This window comes from Montipora capricornis, chromosome 7 (genome assembly GCF_036669925.1).
Source record: "Montipora capricornis isolate CH-2021 chromosome 7, ASM3666992v2, whole genome shotgun sequence".
Lineage (NCBI taxonomy): Eukaryota > Metazoa > Cnidaria > Anthozoa > Scleractinia > Acroporidae > Montipora > Montipora capricornis.
In genome coordinates, this window is record NC_090889.1 from 27,598,894 (window position 1) to 27,611,393 (window position 12,500).

Genomic DNA, 12,500 nt, shown 5'->3' on the forward strand with positions numbered 1-12,500 from the left:
AATTTTAGCAATAAAAAAAATTGCATAGACTTCGCGGTACTGGTGCAACGCTCTAACCAACTGAGCTATGAAGCCACTGATGTTCCTGTGATGAATAAATCAACGCACAGAATGATATATAAAATGTTGAACTGCGGATATGAAATAAAGTGAAGCTATGATCCTTGCAGTTATGAAAGCAATTTTAACAACTGCCCAAAAGACGAGGTCATGGGTTCAAACCCTGTTGAAGTCGAGAAATTTTCAGGCTTTTCTACGCAATTGCTAAAACTGCATTCATGACAGTCACTGCATCGATCATAGCTTCACTTGATTCAAAATGTGATTCATTTTATGTATCATTTTGTGCGTTGATACAGTAACACTGTTACACAAAACATTAAGTTGGTGTTTGGTATTGAAACACAAAAGTCTGCCTTCATCAAGAGATAATTTCTGGTCTGCCTTTATGTTATTTCTCAAGGTTCTGAGTGACCCAGAGTATGGTGTGGCAGCAAGAGCTGTGAAACTTAGGCGAAAGGTTGAAATGTATCAATGGGTGGAGCATACAAATACAAGGTACATGTACAATGGCATTAAGATGGGCTGCATTATTATGTGATGAAAACTTAGTATTAATACAAGTGATCTGTATCAATCTTTACCTAGAAATGAGTTCATTTAAATGATTTATTTCATACACTTATTGTGATAGGTAATTCCTGATTTCATTACCACCACATTTCACCTTAGGGAATATGACGATGGAGGCCAAAGAAGAATAGAAACAACATTTTCATACAGTAAGTCTTGCAAACCACAAAATTTCATTTGCCATGAAAAGCAACAGAAATAATTGTAAGCATTTAATAGTCTCCACTTGTAAACATGTTTCTTGGAAATTCATTTCACACAGCTAAGGAGTGGAAAGATCACATTGTTAGAAGTGACGACTTTGATAGTCCATCTGGACACATGAATCCAAACAGTTTTCCCGTGACTTCTTACACAAAGGAAGCAGAGCTTGTGCAAGTTGGAGGTTTTGCTTTATCGAAAGGTAATGAAAATTAATACTGATATTTCTCATCAATCAATCTTCCAATAATTATTATTATTGGTCTACTGTGGAATGCATTCTGTATGTAGTGAGGCTTGAGTGAGATAAAAATTTTTGTTTTATCAACGGAAATGATAATGTAAATTGGCCACCGTACAGAGATTCTAAAAGCTGATGTTTCGAGTGTTAGCCCTTCGTCAGAGCGAATCATAAGACAACGGGCTAACACTTGAAACGTCATCTTTTAGAATCTCTGTACGGTGGTCAATTTACATTACCAACTCCGTTGATAAAACCAAAATTTCTGTATACTACTTCCCCACCGACGCAGCACCACAGTTTCTTTAGAAACTACCCCTTCATTCATTTCAGTGAGATAAAGTGGTATGATATTATCACACTAGAATTTCAGAAAAAAAGTACTGTCTGGACCATTACTAACAACAACCTTTACGTATTTATTAATACCATGGGTGACAAATTTCACATGTGAAATTACAATGTTGAATCCAAAATGGCATCTTACGAATGTAATTTGTCACCTACGATATTAATAGTTCATCAAATGGTATACTCGTTAAATTAGGGAATAATTTCATGCATGTTTTGTCCAAAATCAAATAATTTCCCTTGCCTAAAAGCTCAGGAAATTATTTGATTTTGGACAAAATGTGCGTGACATTATTCCCTTATTTCACTCATCAACATTTGATTTCCCATACTTATTGAATTGGGATAATTATATAGAATGGTCCATGGCATGTCCTCAGTTATCAAATCTACGCTGAGACTTTCATGTAATCCTCAACCTCCGTTACTGAGAATTACATGTTGTCTACCTTTCAATTCATAAATTGAACTGTTTTTGTGGAAATTATACAGGATATATTTTGGCACAACGCTAAACCTCAAAACTCCTTTTTATAAATTCATATTGCTTGAAATTAAACTAAAATTGCACAGTAATGATACTCCAAGGTTGCCAACTATTTTACGATCACTGACTTTTTCTTCTTGCTTTTAAATTAAGGTCTTATTGCAAAAATCAATGATTTCCAGCCACTGTCTCCAAAAGATTTAGTTCAGACTGGAAGTAGGAGGTACATACATGAAGGGATGTTTTATATTGCAGAGGATCCATTTTATCCTTTGGTAAGAATTAACTGTTTATAAACACTTCTGCTTCTTTTTGCAACAATTTAATTCCATTGAAAGTAATATTATTGTCATTACTTTTTTTTCACTTTTTTGAGTACAATAATGACACAAAAAGATCTACATGTAGTTGTAGTTTTCATAATTTGGAGATAATAACGTTTTCTTATAAAAAAAAATTAATAATAATAAGTTGCATAGCTTGTAACAATAATTGGATGCAGAGAATCTGTTATTATGTACAAAACAGCATAAATTTTGTTCTTTCCTAATCATTACAGATACCTTCTTCTCTCATTCAACTAATGCAATACTTGAAAGAAGCTCCTTTTATGTATTTTGGAACTGGAGGATACTTATGTTGACACACCTACTTTAGTTAATTAAGCAAGATGAATGTAAAATAGGCTTGTAATTCTGTAATCATGCAACGTCTTGTAATAACTCTAGTTCATCTCTGTATCGTTTATATAGATCTATCTTCCTTTTTCTTCTCCTGTTGAATTACTTTATGTTCAAGTGTTCTCTACCTGCCTCGACTAGCTGAGGAAGTTGCTATGTATATTTCTGTGAGAGAATAAAATGAAGAGTTTCCAGCACTACAGTAGCTGTATGTAGAATTGTTGCAGCTTTTCTATGTAATTTTTGTGGTGCTCTACCTATGCTGTAATTCCTTTCAAATCAGCTCCAAACATTGAAAACATCGTACAAGTGGCATTAGCTTGAAGTTGCTGTGTGATGTGTTATCTTTAACATAAATTTTGCATTTCCAAACTAATTAAAGTATATAAATAATAAGATTTACTATTAACTTTTTGACACTTGATTGAAGAAACGTAGTTAAATCTTTGACAGGGAACTACTATACAGATCACTCTAACATACAAAATGTAATTTTTGTTCTTTGGACACAAGTGGTGTCATGTTAATAATATATTATTATTATTATTATTTCCTATTTAACCAGGTTGGGGATGTAAGAGTGCAATTTTCATATGCTGGTCTCAGTGGGAAGCCTGGGGCAGGTTTAGGAGACCCACTTACGGTAAAATTGATTTTCTTATCTTAAACTCACTTTCCTTAACCCTTTGACGTCCAAACAGGCCTAAACCGACCAGACTTAGTATTTTACTCTGACTCTAACGCCAGACGATTTTACTTGTCAATGGGGAACCCCTGGGAGTGAGCCTTGACAGATTTTATTCTGTCTAACACCAGACAATTAACAATTATTGGATGAGGTTGAGCATGTTAGCGATAATTATCAAGGCCAAAGTTTGTGTTATCTGCTGAAGCTGAAGGATGAGGCGGATAACACAAACTGAGGCCTTGATAATTATCGCTAACATGCGAAAACCGAATTCAATAATATTGTTTTATTATGCATATTCCTGAGCTGAGCTCCGCCATGACAAAACTGATCAACTGCTGGTTAGTGTGTTAGGTGACGTCACTTCTGCATGCATAAAACTATTGTCTGTAGGTATGACGTCAATTCTACATATATAAAATCTATTGTTTGTAGGTATGACGTAAGAGAAACAGAGCAAGCAAGAATTAGCTGCGTGCTTATAGCCATGCAATCAAAATCGAGCTGGTGACACCAATGTATAGTAATTTTACTTGTCAACTGGGGGAGCCCTTGGGTGCCTGTGGAGTGAATGGGTTAAGGAAGAAACTTATTGTGAATCCAGTTTAAATTCACTGCTATCACTTGACAAAATCAGTGTTATTTAATTCCAATGAAGTTGCCAACTTTGACATTTTTAGGTCAGTATTGTAGCTCGACAGCATGAGGCTACACTGAAGCATTACCAAACAAAATCAGGGGATACAATAGAATTCCTCTACACTGGAGATATGACAGCAAAGGTGAGGATATGTAAGAGGATGCCCCCTGCAAATGAAAAAGGCGTGAAGACTCCTTTGACAGAACACCATTTAGCACAGCAATGGATGTGCTTATATTGCTGGGTTTTTATGTGAACAATAGAATGACTGATAAGCATGATTTTGCAGCGGCTTCTTGGTAAAGGACTTCCCTGCAGTGTACGTACAGTAATTTTCATGTAACAGTCGCAATTGTAATCTGACCATCAATATTGTTGAGTGCTATTTGCAAACATCCCACTTGTAACATCCTCTAACTATGCAACAAGCTGCGTTAATTTTGTTTACATAGGCCTTTCCAGGTTTTCTTGACTTTTTGTGCAAGAGTGGAGCCCATTTTGCATGGTTTTCTTTTTTGCACTTCTATAATAAATGGAACATTACTATTTTCTTGCTACAGGAAATCTTTGATGCTGAGCATTCTGCTAACACAGTTCTCACATGGGTCCTGAGGGGAGTTGGGTGGTTCTTGATGTTCATTGGATTTCATTTCATGACCAGCATCCTTATGGCGCTAAGTACGTACATTGTTGTTAGCATTGTGGGCCAGATGTAACAAAGAATGCACAGGTGTTATGATCAACCTACATACAACTAAAAAAATCACTTTCCCTTTCTCTTACAGTCTCCTGGGTGCCGATCGTTAGTGACTTTGTGGGCTTGGGTTTGACTCTAATATGCCTTTGTCTTGCTACTTCCCTGGCATTGGTTACCATGGCAATTGGATGGATCGCTCACCGGCCATTGCTTGGCCTGACTCTTTTGGCAGCGTCAGCCATTCCAGTTCTGTTGACCAAACTAAGGGCCCAGAATGTTAACTACCACAAGAGTTGAATACACTATTTAGCAGACATTTTCATTTTCTCTTGAAGAAGCATGTTTGCCAAAGAACCTTTTGATGCAAGAAAAAATATCCATTTAATCTACAGTGATGCATGCACGGCATAGTATGCTGTCAATATCATCATTACTTTTCAAAATAATAGTTAATTCCAGGCCCCTTACTCTTGATAAGATATTTAAAAGGAGAAAAAAACCTTCATAACCATTATTTTGTGTGTTGCTCCAGTCACTCCATGACTATTTAAAGATTATAATGCAACAGCCAAAGGGGATCACCTGGTAGTAAGAGGATTGATCATGAAAGGATCACCTTAGGGCCCAAACAAATGTATGGATAACTTTAAGTAAGCACAGTCCAATAGAAAATTATTAGAATTTCAATGGCTCTTTTTGTCCAATCTACAGAGTAATAATAATTATTAATTAATGCTTCTCAGGACAGGCAGGTTAAAAGCAACTATCCAAAAACAAAATAATTAGATTGTTTATTTAAAAAGGGTGTATCATAACAATTAATGCAGTATTAGTTATTGCAGTGTAGCCCCAAAGTCATGGCCTATTATTGCTCTGACCTACCGTAGAATTTTAAAAGTAACGGCCCCCAGAAAGTAGTGGCCCTTCAATAAAACACTGTAGGATGTAACATTTCAAGTAGTACTTTCGATAGACATACAATTTGATTTTAAAAAAGTATTAAAAGTAGTAGATAAAATATGAGCGGGAGATCTGTATGGGCGTTTACAATGGCGAGCCGATAGGCGAGCCATTGTAAACGTCCAGACAGATCGTCCGCGTGAAATGAATACATTAAATTGAATGCAAAGTATTGTTATTTTAATCAGTAGAGATCTGTATCAAAAGTTAATAAATACTAACAGGAGTTTGTATCAAAAGTTAATTCTACTGTTTAATAATTCAGTTGATTTGTATTGGGGTTTACAGTTGTGTACATGTGATCTGAATACTGTGCTGGGATTGGTTTGCACCCTCATGAATTATTAATGAATTTTACAATTAACGTAAGTAACCGGAACCACCATTTGGGGCATTTTTTGAATATATAGTTAGTCTGCTTGATTCATACCTTTTAATTTCATGTCCTCTTTGTCTGAAACGACTGTGAACTGTAAGCGTTTTTTGACCATCAGAAAGTGGAATTCTACGGTATGTCTTTTTAGTTTCAGTTTAACAACAAAGTTTGTACTCTATTAAAGTATCTCTTAATTAAGTTACTTTGCATTAATTTTGTGTAAAATTAACTCATTGACCCCTGAGAGTGAGACTTAACAGGTTTTCCTCTGTATTAAACTAACGCCAGATGATTTTACCCATCAACGGGGGATGTCCTGGGGTTCCTGAGGGGCCAATGGGTTAAGCAATATTAAGTAGTGTACATATTAACTCTACTGAAAAAAGTAAGATAAGTTTAAAGCCAATAATTACTTGTAGTTTAGAATGCAAAGCATGAAACATGCAAATGCTTTGTTAATAACATTAATTTTGTACAAAAAGTAATATTGCTTGGCCTTGATTAATTAATCCATTCTCATGATACTACCATGGATCTGATTTTCATGAAACGTTAGTTTTACTATATTGAAAAGAACATATAGTAAATCTTTTGATTCATACATTGTATGAATAATAACTACAGAGTGGTATTTTGGGACAAACCTTCGAAAACTGAAACTTCAATCTAAACAAGGGAGGTCAAACAACAACCCCTAAAAAAGTATTAGGTTATTATCATTATTTGAACATTTCCTTTGTGATCTACCATCTCATATGCTATTTGTAGTATTTGAAACCTTGATATTTAAATAAAATTATGTTATTGAAAACAAGTGCAAATTTCAAATGTTTAGTCTGTTGCATAAAATGTTGGTTAGTGCATGTCAGTTCACAAAGAAGCTCTTAAAGTGCTACTACGACCAAAAAACCAATTCTTCTTTTTCTTTGGATTTCAAAACCATGTTAACTAAACACTAAGCAAACCAAGTCTTAAGCTCTGGTTTTAAAAAGAGTCCTGTTTATTTTAACTGGAATTTTCTTATTTGTTGGTCTGCCATTACTAACTTTAAAATCTTGAGAGAGCTTGATCAAGGAGAAAATGATGTCAAAGACTCAGTAGTTTAAGAATGCAATGCATGCGTACACCACTGAATTAATATGCAGCATGGGAGTTTTAGGGCTTTCAGATTTTTGTTTAGCATATATAACAAGTTTCATTTACACGCTGAAATTATAAGCTAGTGAGTACATGATGTCACTTTCCCTAGATCCTACCCTCTGAGGTCCAATCGGTTAGTTTTGAACGTGAATAATGGAGGCCTGTGAAATAAAAACCTTACACTCAAAATAAACCGCCGTTGGATGAAAATCAAAGCTCAATTTTTGCCATTCAGGTGTTAAGTGAACATGCTATCAAAAACTGAAGAAAAAAAGGAAATTATTTTTTGATCACAGCCGCACTTTAAACAGGGTTTTTCACAAGAAAGAGATTTGGAAAGTTGTTTTTCATTCCATATTTTCTGTCTTAAAACTAATCATCAAATCTAAACATTGCTGTTAAAACTCTAACTACGCTTTGACCTGAAGTCTGAGTGTCACGTGTCCAGTTTGCAGATGTCTTCATAGGCGATCTTATCAATTCTTTTTCCTCTGTTGGGACCCTGGAGGGAAAAAGTGGTTTTAGAATGAGACAATCTTGTTTCCACATAACTTATTATTATGTCCCTTTACATTACTACTATTTCTGAGTTGATGATGATGATGATGATGATAATAATAACAATAATAACTAAGTAAAACCACCGTTTCTTTATGGACGACTTGAAGCTATGTGCCAGAAATGAGAACCAGCTGGATTCACTTATACAAACAGTGAGAATAGTCAGCAAGGACATTGGTATGAAATTTGGCATCGAAAAATGTGCTGTCCTTGTATTGAAACGTGGTAGACTGGCACAGTCAGAAGGGATTAGATTACCTGACGAGACTACCATGAGAGCTATGAGTGCTTGAGGCGGACGGCATGCTACAAGACACGATGAAGAAAAAAATCGGGAAGGAATACTTACGCCAGGTTAGAAAAGTTCCACAATCCAAGTTAAACGGTGGAAAACTGATATATGCCATAAACACCTGGGCAGTGTCACTTGTCAGGTATTCGGGAGGTATAGTTGATTGGAAGAAGCAAGAACTTCAGGATTTAGACCGCAGAAGAAGAAAATTACTGACGGGGGCTTTCACTCACAGGATTGTGTAAAACGACTCAAGGAAGGAGGAAGAGGCCTAATCTTGGTAGAAGACTGTGTCAATCAGGCAGGAATATTGCTGGAGACATATGTCCAATCCAGTGAGGAGAAGATTTTGAAAGCCGTCAGGAGGAAAGGAGTTGAAAACCAAGATTTGGCTGCCAGTTTTAAAGAAGGGAGGAGAACTGAAAATACCCAAGGTTGGAAAGAGATGCCATTATATGGGCAATTTGCAAGACTGAGCGAAGATCAAAGAAACAATGAAACATGGACTTGGTTAAAAGAAGGAAAGCTTAAAAGATAACCGGAGTCTCTTATTATTGCAGCACAAGATCAAGCAATAAGAACAAATTATGTAAAAGCAACGATCGACAGGTCACAGGATGATCCCAAATGCAGAATGTGTAAACAAAACAATGAGACCATCAGCCACATTGTAAGTGGGTGCCCGAAACTGGCGCAGAAGGAATACAAAAAGAGGCATGACAATGTAGCTAGGGCAGTTTACTGGGACCTGTCAGAAAAAATATGGGTTTGAGTGAAGTGAGAGGTGGTATGACCATGTCCCAGACAGTGAACTTGAAAATGAGGATTACAAGAATGCTGTAGGACTTTAGTGTACGGACAGACCATGAGATTGAGGCTAGGAGACCGGATTTATTAATCATTGACAAAAGTGAGAAGAACTGCCAAATCATAGACGTGGCAATCCTGGAAGATGGAAGGGTGAGAGCAAAAGAAGATGAGAAAGTAGAAAAATATTAAGACTTTGTGAGAGAAGTTCGATAGATGTGGGGAGTAAGAACAAAGGTGATACCCATAGTGGAAGGGGCATTGGGAACAATAGCACTGAGGTTAAAAGAAATCTGAGGACCATAGGTGTAGACACATCCATTGAACTGATTCAGAGATCTGCACTGTTGGGATCAGCAAGGATTCTTAGGAAAGTGCTGGAAATGTAGGCAGGAGAGGAAAGTACAATGAAGGACGCTTCTTGATTTCCTTAGACAACTGGTTGTTGCGCGGAAGCAAGGAATACCAGATTCTACTACTGCTGCTGCTGCTACTACTACTACTACTACTAACAGTCGACTCTGTGAGAGAAGAAAAGCCAAGCCCCAAATAAAGTTTTAAAGCATGGAATGGAGGCTAATGCGGGCAAATCTTTTCAAATGCAAATTAATCTGCCTGCATTTGCCTCCATTTCATGCTAGATCCAGTCCAACAGTTAGAATATGAAACTGGCCTATTGGTAAACTTACTTTACTAAGTTCAACTGTTACTGAAAAGCTCTTTTCATTCAGTGACACCAGTGAAGCTGCTGATCCTCTGTAAACACCGTTTACAACCATTACAGTTTTACCTGTAGATGGAAAGCAAAAATTACCTTACTCCATCTGCCCCCAAATCCACTTGAAGCTATTATATGTACATCATGGTTTGAATAAGTAAGCAAGCATTTATGTTTCTGAAACTCAAATTAATGACAAGCAAATTGTGAATCAACAGTACCCCACCCAAAAAAGGACATTTTGTTTGTTTCACATTACATGGAGTTAATGCCTCATGTTTGAAAGTGTGCGTGTGTTTAAAGGAAAAACACTAAATAACCTTTAGATGACTAAGTGCACAAAATGTTTACAATTCTGGTTGTACACTTACAAGATGTACTTGTACATGTTGCATTGTCAACCAGCCATACAAAAATCTCAAAAAAGTAAATTGTACCTCCATTTTTCTCTTATTTATTGAAGAACATATTTTTTCATCATTTATTAATTAATATTATTAAGGAAGAAATTTATTTTGATTGACCTATGTGACCAGTACTGTCATGGTACCTAGTGCAGGGATGACTGTTTCCAAATGCTCTTGATCGACTTTGATCATGTCTCCACTATCCAGCATTTTTATAACAGCAACAAACAGATTTTGCACATCCTGTTCCAAATAGAAAATATGTGAGACCCAAGCAACAAATTCAAGGGCCGTAAAGAAATATTTATTTGATTGGGCTGTGTCGCTTCCAACTCTACTGGCACCTTTATACTAAGTCAACTAAGGCAAAAAAGGATAAGCTGCCATGACTGTACAGAGTTGGCACAGTAGCGCAGGGTTGGCACAGCGGTGAAAACACTCACCTCCGAACATAATGATCAAAACAATATTTTATAACAATAGTACTGTACAGTCTGTAGTTTGAGCACACCATTAACACTTGTACTTTATGGAAACTACAGTTCTTTAAAAAAAAAACTTAAAAGTACCACATACCTGTATAACTCCTTTCTTTTTATAGTATCTTTCTCCAAGTTTCTTAGTTACAACTTTGACTATTATTCCCTGTTTAAAAGAAGGCATGACATAATTTATCATCCATCACCACAAAGACTGAATATCTGAATGCACTGGTGCTACATCAGTAGGTAAGCAAAACAAACATTTTGGTATCAAACACATTGATATAGATAAATTGACCACTGTGTTGAGATTTGGATTGTAAGCCCTTTGTTGGAATGAATCGAGGGATTCTGGACTGTGCAAAGTTTTTGCATTGGGTGGTGAAGCAATCTCATTGATTGACTTCTCATACAATGTAACAGGAAAAAAATGTGCTTTCCTATGTAATTATTATCTAATAAGTACTGTAATTATTATTACTATTCTAGTTTGAAACAACTTGTGAGATGAATCTCTTTTCACTAGACATGCATGCAGCCCATTTACGTACATGTAGCATTACTAGTTTAATAATTTCGTATCTTCTTTCCAGTTACTGGATGTGTTAAAGTGTTACTAGCAAAACAGATTCCGTCAAGCCATGTTACCATACCTTCACTATCCAATTTTCTTTGTGACTACTTTTCATCTTTTTCTGTTCCTCTGTCTAAAATTAATAAGTTATACAACAAGAATAAACTAAGTGAAGCTATGATCCTTGCAGTTATAAACGAGAATTTGAGCACTTTATTTTTTATTTTTTACTCCAATCAAAAGTAGATAAAGAAAACTCTACCATACTAATTACAAGGTAAAAAAAATAGCAATTGAGTAGAGAAGCCTGAAAATTTCAGGACTTCACCAGGGTTTGAACCCGTGACCTTGTGATGCTGGTGCAATGCTCTAAACAACTGAGCTATGAAGCCACTGATGTTGGGAGCTGGACGTTTGTGGGTTTAAATGTTCCCACGAATGAAACGATATATGAAATGAATCATATATTATACCGCAGATCTATATGATTTTTGTTAAATTCAAGTAATTCCAAATATTAATAGATTTAAATCTATGGTGCATTTGAAAAATATGAAAAAAAAACTTTACATAGGGCATTATGGTAATAAAAAAGGGACTTTAAGGCACAATTGGGCAGGTCTTTGGAATCATTTAATGTAAGGGTAATTTCCTTTCTAGGGGGGTTTAGTAGGTATTGTAAGTTCTGTAAGTAAATTGTATGTAAGGGTAATTTTCTTTTTGAAGGGGAGGGGGAGGAATAGTAGTTTTGTAAGTACTGTAACTCTGAATCATGCTGTTGATACTCTTATTTCTGGTAATGTTATCATTGGCCTGGTCAGTTTTAAATTATATTCTACGGTAAGTATGTGTAGTGTGTACTGTAAATAATATAGCTTTACTTGATTTCATATCCACAGTTCAATATATGATTCATTTCATATATAAATTTTTGTTCAAAGAATAAACTAATTTTCCTTTAAATGTTTATATTAATTTCTGAAAATATAGTTTGACCCAATTTATCCAATTAACCCTTAAATACAATACTGAACTTCATATTCATTTGGCAATTTACAACACACTCACTCACACTCACTGTCAGAAGCAAAAGAAGCAGAAGCCCTTTTTTAAGGTGATACCCTAGAAATAGAACTTGTCATAGACTTCCGATGAAAATTCGCACACTGTTCTAAAATGTCAAGGAGATGATAAAAATGTAATAAAAAAGGGAGGTCACCGTGCTTGTTTCCACGATACGACGCTGACGAATACGGCCATTTCAGCTACTTTTATAATTGCTGCACACCCCTAATGTTGGACAAATTTAGCTCGATTTTATAAATGTAATCCAATGAATAATGCAGAGCCTGGTGTCTTTCTATGGTTAATTGAAGTTTGTACATGAAAAAATGTATTTGAATGCCTTTGAGTACTTAACACTCCAAAATAGATCTAACTTTAGTGTGCGCTGTTCGACTCGTAATGGCTCCTTCTGTACAATTTTACAAAATTGCCAAAAACCTGGGGCCCCATAGATTTTTCCTTATTTTTTCACTACTCCATGACGACACCGTTCTCAGCAA

The 12,500-nt window shown here is 35.7% G+C and overlaps 2 protein-coding genes and 1 long non-coding RNA gene across 4 annotated transcripts in view; 1 reads left to right on the plus strand and 2 right to left on the minus strand.

Moving 5' to 3' along the window:
- Positions 1–4,844, minus strand: part of LOC138056727 (uncharacterized) — a 6,574-nt gene extending 1,730 nt beyond the window's left edge. Inside the window, exon 1 of the long non-coding RNA XR_011133523.1 lies at positions 4,705–4,844. This is a non-coding gene — a long non-coding RNA (uncharacterized lncRNA). The remainder of the gene's footprint in view (positions 1–4,704) is intronic.
- The window catches only part of LOC138056721 (transmembrane protein 43-like), a 9,211-nt gene extending 2,446 nt beyond the window's left edge, over positions 1–6,765 (plus strand). For both annotated transcript variants that reach the window (XM_068902581.1, XM_068902580.1), the window contains exons 4-11: positions 464–558; positions 733–782; positions 896–1,036; positions 2,067–2,188; positions 3,159–3,236; positions 3,962–4,063; positions 4,482–4,599; positions 4,707–6,765. In XM_068902581.1, coding sequence (XP_068758682.1) covers positions 464–558; positions 733–782; positions 896–1,036; positions 2,067–2,188; positions 3,159–3,236; positions 3,962–4,063; positions 4,482–4,599; positions 4,707–4,915 — 915 coding nt within the window. In that variant the 3' untranslated portion in view covers positions 4,916–6,765. The remainder of the gene's footprint in view (positions 1–463; positions 559–732; positions 783–895; positions 1,037–2,066; positions 2,189–3,158; positions 3,237–3,961; positions 4,064–4,481; positions 4,600–4,706) is intronic.
- Positions 6,766–6,936: 171 nt separating this feature from the next.
- LOC138056722 (DNA/RNA-binding protein KIN17-like) overlaps positions 6,937–12,500 on the minus strand; it is a 21,347-nt gene continuing 15,783 nt past the window's right edge. Inside the window, exons 13-17 of the mRNA XM_068902582.1 lie at positions 11,015–11,068; positions 10,456–10,524; positions 10,023–10,122; positions 9,444–9,544; positions 6,937–7,596 (exon numbers count right to left, since the gene is read on the minus strand). Of these exons, the coding sequence (XP_068758683.1) occupies positions 7,531–7,596; positions 9,444–9,544; positions 10,023–10,122; positions 10,456–10,524; positions 11,015–11,068 (390 nt within the window). The 3' untranslated portion in view covers positions 6,937–7,530. The remainder of the gene's footprint in view (positions 7,597–9,443; positions 9,545–10,022; positions 10,123–10,455; positions 10,525–11,014; positions 11,069–12,500) is intronic.